Source organism: Limulus polyphemus, unplaced genomic scaffold (assembly GCF_000517525.1).
Source record: "Limulus polyphemus unplaced genomic scaffold, Limulus_polyphemus-2.1.2 Scaffold5407, whole genome shotgun sequence".
NCBI lineage: Eukaryota > Metazoa > Arthropoda > Merostomata > Xiphosura > Limulidae > Limulus > Limulus polyphemus.
The window spans coordinates 57,570-68,365 of NW_013671017.1; the positions used below are offsets into that span (position 1 = coordinate 57,570).

The following is a 10,796-nucleotide window of genomic DNA, read 5'->3' on the forward strand; positions in this document are numbered from 1 at the left end:
GATGAGCCCGAAATCTGTTCAACGGATTCTCCACAGATAGGGTTATCGTTGCAGTGCAGCTACATGGAAGCCCTTATTAAGATCTGCCAACATAGTCAGACGAAAGAAGTGGGCAAGTGATATGATGACCAAGCCTCTGGACTTTTGGAAGACCATATTGTTCTTAGACGAATCAAGATTCGCTCAATTTTCGGACAGTGGAAGGATATGGGTTTGGAGAGTGCCTCACCAAGAGTTTTGGCTCAACTGTGAAGCATGGTGGTTTCAGCATGATGGTTTGGGGAGCTGTTTGGGTTGGTGGGAGATCGAGCTTAGTGGAGTGTGTTGGCAACATAACTTTTGCGAAATATGTCGAAATATTGGAGGAAGGACTCTTGCCACTTTATTCCTCGGGTTTGGTGGACAAGAACACAACGTTGTTCCAGGAAGATGGAGCACCGTGTCACACTGCTAGAAACACCCAAAAGTGGCAGGGAGAAAATGGTATCCAGAAGTTGCCCTGGCCTAGCCAATCTCCTGACATGAACCCCATTGAAAACCTCTGGGCCATACTCGACCGGCAAGTCAAGAAACAACCAAAAAAACCAACTTCGAAGAGCGATCTACTCCAAGTTTTGAAGCAAGATTGGGCGAAAATCCCACAATCTAAAATTGATGAGATGATTCCCACGATGCCCCAAAGGATCAACGAACTCCACGAAGCGAAAAGAAGATCTAATAGATATTAATTAAATTATAAATATATCAATTCATGTGAATATGACTGAAAAATTTAATTTTTTCTGAAAAGGTGGGGTCTGTTTACTTGTGACCACGCTGTGTATGTACAATATCAGGAGGAGAAGTTTGTGCAGACCCCAGCTCCAGAAAGCTTGAGATTTAGCAAAAAGTAACTGGAGAAAGAGAAAACAAAAGACAAATGCCCATGGAATACAAGCTGTAAATGATGAAGGAAGGATTATCTGATCCTTGATATGAAGAGAAAACTAGAAGCAATGCCAGTCATGGTAACAGCAGTAGTGAAACTCATTAACAGATCGAGCAGACTCAGCTAAGGTAACAGAAGTAGAAGATCAGGAATTCTGGATCCAAGATCAGAATGGAACCAACCACATGGCACACAATGGTGGTATTATCACTGACAGTTAGTGCCTCCAGTCCCTATAAAAGTATTGGATGACACTTGCAAAGGAATGTCAAAGTTTCAGATGTCAGAAATGTGGAAAAATGAATGTGCATAATCCTATTAATCTGTCTCTTTTGTAAAAATATGAGGAATGTCACAGAATTCAAGATATATTTTTATGAAATAAAATGAGCCAGGTACTTTGTTTTTGCATAGGCCTAAATAATACAAATGAATTCCATATGTTTGATTAAACAATGAGAACAAACAATAAGACATAATCCTCTGTTGGTGGAGGGCTAGAGTTTAATTATGATTACATCACAGGCTGTTGCAATACAAATTGACACATGTAAGGGTAGGAACTATGTTCAAAGCTTGTGGCATGTGCTAAAATTTACAATGCAAGGCATGCAAGGTAATAGCTCTTTTTCATGCAGAGAGGCGAGTAGCATTTCTGAAAATAATATTCATATTTTAAATATATTTTATTGCATAAACGCTTTATTTAACAGAACATTTTTAAAATACTTAACTCATAAAAATTAATATTACCCTACACTGGAAATATATTTCTGCCACATATTTACCTCTACTCACATAATAGCTTTCCTCATACAGTGCTGCCCTCTATATGCATAAATTGTATCGCTTGTCACTAGCCTTGAAACTCCCAACTCTCACCTTTCCCATGTTTCTACAAGGTTCAGCTGCATTGTAGCATGTGACAATCCTCCACTAATAGGGACATGACACACTTTCTTGTTATAGCTGGCTCCTTCTATACTGTAGAACCTAATCTTCAATTGAAGATTAAGCAGAAAAGAAGTACTGAAAGCATGGGAAATGTGAGAGGAGATCAATATTAATCGGAATTATATTTTCAGTGTAGGAAAATATTAACTTCTGATATTATATTTCACTTCTGCACACATAATAGCTAGAATCCCATATTGACCTAGTGAAAGGACCAGTGCAAAATTTACCTAGATGAGCACCCTTCAGAAAACATTTGAAGAATGCCCATGGAATGTGACTTCTCTTGTAAGAGGAACACACTCATGGGAAACAGCATCCCATCTGAACCAGGTATACTCTTAACCCATTGTGAAGATATGTCACTAAATCGAGCAGAGAAAGAGGAGCACATTCAATATAGAGTTGGATGTGCCCAATCGTGTAGAGTGGCTAGGATGCATCAGACCATAACCGGTGGGTCAACAGTACCATTGGCAGTTTGTGTTAACTGATATAAAACACAACTGTCGAATTGTCAGAATGGATTATATGACCACCTTCCTTCATATTAAAGTAGGAAATGATCAAAAGCCTGACAGATGGCAAAAAAGCTCTAGGATGTTGATGTGCATTGCTTTGTTGATTGAAGACAAACAACCCACAATTTCTTGAGAATCCATAATCACTCCACAACCTATAAGAGAAGCATTCATAAAAAGATCTAGCTTGGGCCATGGAGACTGAAGAGGAATGCCCATTATGGTGTTGTCCCTGTTGAGATACTATGTGAAATTGACCTAAAGTGAATAAGGTAGAAGAATAACTGAGTCTAGGAGAACCCAAACAAGGTTTTATTGATCATGCAATGTCCACTGAAGGGTGCATATGTGAGCATGACCCCAGGGTACAAGGGCTTCCATGGAAGCCCAAGTCCCCAAAAGAAAAAGAACTTCACATACAGACAGAGTACCAGTTGCTTCATTGACCTTAAATGAAGAGAAGGCTGGACCGGACTGAGGAAGGAATTGCAAAATACTCCAAAGTGGACGAGGTATTTGGTTGAGATACAGAAGTACTTCACCAATTTGATGAGTCATCCCACACAAATTGCTTCCTCAAGAAGTAACTGAGTGTGTTCATGAGCTGTTTGTTGGGATCAAGCTAACAACAGCCAGTCATTCATATAATGATGGAAATGCAAACCTTATCCATAAATTAGTAGAGCAAAGGCTCTGACTATCTGACACAAAATGTAGGTTGTAGATGGTAGCCCAAAAGGTAATGCATGGAATAGATAAATCTGACCTTTGTGGACAAAATTAAGTTACCGTCTAGATGATGGGAAAATAGGGATGGGTGGGTAAGTATCTGAGATGTCACTTTTGTGATCCACAGACCTGGAGTAAATTCCCAGTAAAATGTGAGGAATGACTCTATGGTAAAACGTGGAAAGTCAATGAAATGGTTGAGACATAAAAGGTCTATCACTCGATGCCAGTCCCCAGTTTTCTTGTGAACTACAAACAGCCTGGAGTAAAAACCTGGAAAGGGAAAACTGACAAGTTCTATAGCATCCTTGAGAAGAACAGTCTGAACCACTGTAGCGAGACACTGGCAAGAAGTGGAATCCCAAGGAGGAGGGGAGAATATTGGGATAGGGGACAATGGACAAAGGTTGAGCAATTGGAGGGATAAACCCTCTGACAACACCCAAATCACCCAAGGATCTGAAGTGAAATTGTACCATAGATGCACGAATCTGGCCAAATGTGCTTCTACTTTGCCACAAGCGACGGGATAGTCACCAGTGCCATTGGCAACTTGTGTTTTGGTGATGAATAATCTGATGACTCGCAGTTGAATGCAGGAAAGAGGAACAGGTAAAGTGCCTGAAGAAAAAGGCCAGCAAAGAGAAGCAGGTGAAGGCTGCAATAGGCAGGAAACCAAAGACGAGATGGAGAAGTGATGGCTAGCAACCTCTACCCATGACTCCAAAGAATCAGGAAGACCTCCAAAAGTTGACCTACGTAACAATAGAGCCATTCTTAGGTCTCGTAAGTAGGATGTGAGTAAATGCACGAGCTAACAATGCACCCCTACCAAAAAAGATCTAAACAACAACAAAGGGGCCAAGTTTGAAGGGAAAGGTTCAAGGAGGATAAATGTGCCAACATGGAAACAATAAGGGAACGAATAACCTCTAAAAACCCTGCAGGGAAGAAGTGGATAGAAGAATGGAGGAGAGGTAATGAATGAGTGTGGTCAGGATCTAACAAAGCAAAGTTATCTGAAGCTTGAGGGAGATGGGGTATGCTATCCCCAGAATGCAATTGTGCCAGAAAATGGTTAGCATGGACTTTGATATCTGAAGGAGGAGGAAAAACTAGGTAATCTGAGGAAGGTGCAGAGTGTAGGAGGGCAGAATAGGAATCATATAAAACAACAGGAGGTGGAAAAAGGTTCTCCAAGTTGTCATTGTCATGCTCAGACTCTACAGGAAAAGGAATGTCTGGTCTGGGCTCAGGAGATACAGCTGACCACATGATGGATTGAAGCTCCTGTTAAACTAATAACAAGACCTCCTCAGCCAAAAGTGTAGAACTTGAAGCCTAAGACACAGCAGGTTAAGGTGCTGTAGAAGTATTAATTACTGTTGTGGTAGTGATGAGAAATTCAGAGTACATGTTCAACTGAGGTGAATTTCCCATGTAGAAAAAAAATCACAAACTGTATAAAGGAGAGTGAAAAGTCAATGAAGGCAATTGTTAACTAAACAGCACAAAAAATAACAAGTTCAAATTTGGAAAGTGAGAGAAAATTGTAAGACGTCTTAACACTACTGTGCCAAATTGAGAAGTGAAGCTTGGGTTCTACAGTATAGAAGGAGCCAGTTGTGACAGGAGAGTGTGTGTGCTCCTATTGGTGGAGGGTTGTCACATGCTTATTTGCAACTGAACCACATAAGAATGTGGAATAGGTAGGAGTTTCAAGGCAAGTGAAAAAATGTGTAGATATAGAGGTCAGAACTGAATGAGAAAAGCTATTATGTGAGAGGGGGTAAGATTTCTCGGAAAACAATATATTAAACTATCTTTTCAAAACAAGGATTTAATTCCAACAGTTTTGTATATACAGGACAATATCATTTCATAAATCACAAAAAAATTAAGAGAAGAAAAGAATTAAATAATTAATGGTGTGTATTAATTTGTTTTTACTAAAGAAGCTAAATACGTGTATTTTCTAGTGAACCAATCGCAATTGAGTCACAACTTGCCATATGAAGAGACATTTAACATTCTAAATTATGATGTTTCCCTAGAAAAGAAAAAGTTAAACAGCACATTACTAAACAAACCTCTCCAAGGCCCTCAAGAATTCTAACTGCAATAAAACTTCCCACACTGAGCCTTGCTGCAAGAGGAGTCAAGAGTGTTAAAACAGCTGTACATAGCACTCCTAATCCAAACAGCCACTTTCCACCAATTTTCTCAGCCATACGTCCACCAGGAAGCTGGGTTACGACATAACCAAAGAAGAAGGACCCAAGAATCAAACCCTGCTGAGTTTCATCCCATACAAACTCTCCATCCTGTAATCACCATATTTAGGAGAAAAAATTGTTTTGAGAGAAAAAAAAATTATCTTTCAAATGAAATTAGTACATCTGCTCAGGGTTTTTAAAAAATGAAACAAAATACTTAAGATTCACCTCCTAAGTACATTTATCACCAAAGAACAATACAGGTAAAGCAACTACAAATACTGGCAATGGATTTATGATGGGGGAAATGAAGGCTAATAATATAGATGAAGACGGTTGACAAAACATATTATTTACAAGGTTTGAACATTTTGGAATACACTTATTCTATCTTTAGCAATACATGAAAATAGTATTACACAGATATTTAATAACTAACAGTATATCACTAAAATGGTAAACAAAAGGAAAAAAGCAACAGATTATAGAATATATTACAAATTTATCATGAATTACAAGTTCCATGAGACAATCATAACTCTTCTTAACAAACAGCTTAGTTTTAAGCGTGTAAATGTAGAATATTTTAAGTCTAAGGAGGTTTGGAAATCATTAAGAATAGGGCAGTCTATGAGTAAAATTTCTTTAATATAGAGTTCAAGGTCTGAAGATCCTGTAATAATGATAGAGAAATCATTATATGAAATATTGTTTTCCGTGGTATAAACATGTAAATGAATGGATAATTAGCTGAGTTTAAGTAATGAACAGCCAGTTCTATTTGATACTCAGATTTTACTGATGATAGAATTAGTGTATTCTGAAGTGTTCAAACCTTGTAAATAAAATGTTTTGTAGTCTGTCAACCATCTTCATCTATATTATTAAACTACAAATATTACTTGGGAACTTGGGACTGGCATGCACTTTTAAGGAAGCTAGGATGCAGCAGCTTAAAAAAATACTTTATGGAAGTTAGAAACAGTATTATTAAGGCTAGAAGTGGTAGATCTATTTATAATGAGCAGATTACATTAAGTAACAGATTTCAGCTTTTAGCTTGTGCAGATGAAGGACTATGTGAAGGAAGGAAAACAACAAGGACAGCAATGGACAGGAATAAAACTTAAGGTTATAACTATAGGTAATTCTTTGGTACAGCACATGGATGGGATAGTCTGATGGGTAAATAGAGAGAAAAAAAAATTATGCTATCCAGAGGCAGGAATGGAAAATATAACTGACAGAGAAAGTGATATAGTAAAGTGTATTAGCTGTGATAGAGTCTCTGTTTAGCTCATAAAGGTTTATGATATAGGGAAGGATAAGTCAGAGGAGTTAATTTACAAGAACAGGGGGTTTATAAAGACATTTAAAGAAAACAGCAATAGTTCAACTGTGTCAGGGATACTGCTGTCACTTAACTTTAGGGATGAAATTACAATTAAGTCACTAGGGCTGAATGCTAGTCTTAGGTTAATATGTAGGATGAGCAAAGGAATGAATTGACTTTATATGTGGGTTACCTCCTGTTGAGGTTAAGTGTATCAAACATAACAGTAATGAGAGTGAACCTGTGTTTCTCTTAGTGAATATAGAGGAAGAAGGTTTTAGTGGGAACTTGTTACAGACTACCAGATGAAACCGATGAAATTAATGTGAAGTATTGCAGTAAGATTAAGATTTCAGCTGTACATGAGGTCATAATTATGGGGGATTTTAATTTCAGGTTGTAATTATTAGAATCAAAACTTGCATACTGTTATAGTATTTTTGAATTAATTATTCAGTTCTGTAGTTTATCAATAAATACTTCAGACTTGTTTTCATCATAATAGTACTTAGGGCACTTGCAGCTCCTATAACAGTCTTGATACAGAATCAATTTTTCATTGCTTAGAAACCAGAATTTTCATAAGAAAGATGTTTTTTTGCATTGTTGATATCTAAAATAAGTGAAAACATAGGTGGTACACCTGTATAATAACGACCTTTTACAGACATGTTGAAATCAGGCATCCTGTTTATCAGTGTTAAATGTTTTTAAATATAATTATAGCTATTAATTTTAATTAAAAATTTAGAAATTATGTTTAACTCTTTTTATTTTCAGATCAATCACATTACTACAAATAGATTTGGCTTTGAAATCACTAGATTATAACATGACTGAGCTAATAATTAAAGTAATATATTTACATTATTTTAATTTTGACTTATTTAGGTTACTTTAGGATTATAATGTCAACACTGATTAATCTAAGATACTACATTATTATATTGGAAGTCTCTTCTTTCATGTACAAATACTGAAAATCCATGTAAAAATAAAACATTACTGTAGCTAATGTGGAGAAGTTAAACACCTTTGTTACTTTTTATTACAAGTTACAGCTTATTCATCAACTGGAAAATGAAGTTTTATAATAAATATTAAAAATATGGTAACACCAAAAAACATCTTTAATTACGGACATTTTAGAATTTCTTCAAATTCTAAAATAAGCACTAAAACTTCAAAAAAAAGTTAGTTCACAATATTCTAACTATAGAAAACAACATTAGCTATTGAGTGAGTTTACATATTCAATCGAAAGTTTAGAAATGATAGATTTAAATGGTAACAATAAAATAGAATGTACGAAAAAATGTACTTGTTTTCCTAATAAATAAAATCAGTTATGAGTATTCACTTCCCTTTTAATTGTGTAGTTACCGATACAACATTTAAGGCCCCAACATTGTCACAAATACACCTATAAATATGTAAAACAAAACTGAATTGTCTGGAATAACAAGTATGGAAAAATGTACACAATATTGTTGCAACAGGTAAACAAAGCTTTTATTTTCTAAATTTAATTTTAAACAATGCTGTTGCAATACCTGTAGGATATATTTTTATACACTGTCTGAAGACAGAGATTCCTCTGGCTTTTCACATTTTTTCTGTACTTCATAAAATTTGTAGATAAATTTTATAAATTAATTCTTACTATTTTTCAACAATTTTAACTCAAATTATATTTCATAATTGATATTTTCTCATTTTGTAATTTAACTTATGTAATTCATGAAGAATAAAAAGGTTATATTTTCATTTCTGCAGAGCTGTAAATGTTTCTGCCTATCCCTAAAAATAACATTATTTTTACTAAGAACCTATTACTCCTTGAGAATATATTATACATTTATTGATTTTTATGCTTGCCTTAGTTTTTGTACAAGCTTTGGGTGAAACCTTATTATGGTGCCACATCAATGGTTTGATCATTTACTGACAGCTTTAAAGAAATTTTAAATATGATTTTTCTTTAAGTCCTGCCTATGACCATTGGGTCACCTTGAATGCTGATGCATCAGAGATCTCAGGAAGATTTTACCTGGTGGTGCTCATTTCGTCAGGTAGCTGTCCCTAATCTAATCTAGCTGTGAAATACAAAATGGAAGGCAGCTAGTCAACATCACTGTAACGAATTTGTTTTAATGTATTTTAATATCGACGTTGTTTAGATTGAGTTTATATTCAAAAGCATGCATAGCTTGTAGTGATAGATATGTATAGCGCAACTCCAACCTGTTCTCCAAAGTTGTAGAAGATTCTCGATAGTAAGAATCAACAATATATGCGTGTATGTAAACGCTTTAACACTAGTATTGGTACGTATGGCTGAAGTTTCTAGAAAAAGTTCCCATGCTATAAATATAACTAACGCCACACGACAGAGAGTGTCTATTATTAGTTCGCTATAATCAGCATACTATGAACTCTGAAAGCTATAATTGTGACTTTTAGAAAGCTTATCAATTGCAAAATTTAAGATATTTGACCAGAAATATTTATAAATTTCGAACATTACAAATCATTTAACTTCAGTGGATTCTCATCAGACATTAGTATTTTTTACAAAAACATTACCAACTTCAACAGTGGAAAACAACGTGTGTGGCCAAGGAGACAAAGATAGCTAGCTTCCCAGCGAATCATACTTACATCAACCAACTTCCTTGATATCTTATCGAGGGTTTACGATGAGCGCCAGACTAGAAAAAAAACTTTATATTGTTTGTAAGTTTGTGAAACTTTTGTTTATAAATCATTGTTAGTAGTAACTATTTGTAATAACTGTTATTGTAAATTGTACTGTTTTGTGTATATTAAAACGTATTTGTGTTAAAAACGAAAACGGTGTGTATTAATCTTGTTGGCAAAAATCGCAAATTGACTAATATATCGGCATATATTTAAATACTAAATCCAAAGTACAATTTAACTACTAAATTTAAATTATTGGTTAACTCGGCTTCGGACTATTCGAAATTCTAATACTAACAATGCACAATCTGAACACACCTTTATGATCTGAGAGTATAAATAGTTTGCGTTATAAAAGCTGTTACACACCCTTCCAAAGAGCGATCCGTTTTCAGTAGCATCACACTACCTACATAACGCCAAGCAATTTCAAAATTTTGTTCTGATACATGCCGTTCCTCAGAGACTTTATATCGGTTGTGGTTGTCATGTCACTTGCATACTCGATTTTTTTAATATAATGTATTTCTTTGTACTCTGGTTATAGCTTAATTCTCTAATACAATATAAGGCCTTGTTTACTGATTTCATAGTTAAATAACAAATAAATAAGAAAATAACAAATAACATGTAAATAACAAAACCTTTCTTAGTTAGGATTAGCTTAGCCTCTTGTGTACACAAACAGCTTAGGTGATAGGAAAAGTCACATCAAAACAAAATGATAAAGGTTAATGATTTATTTGTAGAACAATCAACAACAAAATAATTTTAGTGAATTCTATAACTTGATTGTCATATGTGTATTAATTGTTCATATTTATGTAAATACTGGTAACGAATTCTGATTATCTTGAAATGGTGTTCTTTGACAATGAGCACGTCTCGACGAACTTGAAATTATGTTTTCAACAGATTCATCAGGTTATTCTATTATAATCTGCAAGTAACTGTTACAAAGCGTATAGACTGTATATGTGTATCACAGACTCTTGTTGCAACACTGTAATTAACGAAAATGCACCTGCAGTCTGTCTTCCTAGCTCAACCAATGATCAACAGTACAAGTAAACATTCATCTCAGTCTTTGTCGTTTTTCCGCCGAACAGTCGGATTGAGGTTAAGCTCACTGTTAAATGCTGATGTCCTAAAGTTTACCGGTAAGTTGTATGATAAGATCACTTTAGCTCAATTGTTATAGAGATGATATTGAACGCAGGACTTATTCAGAAGTGGAGTTTAGTAGAATCAAGTTTCATCACTTTGCACCTGCAAGATAAGCCTAACTATAGTACACTCTGAGGATATATTGTTTATACGAGTGAAAATGTACAGCAGTGGAGGTGTTCACAACCATGCTAAATGCTTGGTCATACTAAACAAAAAATGATAAAACGGTGACGAGCTTATTA

At 35.2% G+C, this 10,796-nt stretch overlaps 1 protein-coding gene across 1 annotated transcript in view; it reads right to left on the minus strand.

Annotated features, from left to right (window-relative positions):
- The window catches only part of LOC106472531 (putative inorganic phosphate cotransporter), a 45,569-nt gene extending 40,096 nt beyond the window's left edge, over window positions 1-5,473 (minus strand). The window contains exon 1 of the mRNA XM_013933184.2: window positions 5,223-5,473. Coding sequence (XP_013788638.2) covers window positions 5,223-5,363 — 141 coding nt within the window. The 5' untranslated portion in view covers window positions 5,364-5,473. The remainder of the gene's footprint in view (window positions 1-5,222) is intronic.
- Window positions 5,474-10,796: the final 5,323 nt, after the last annotated feature.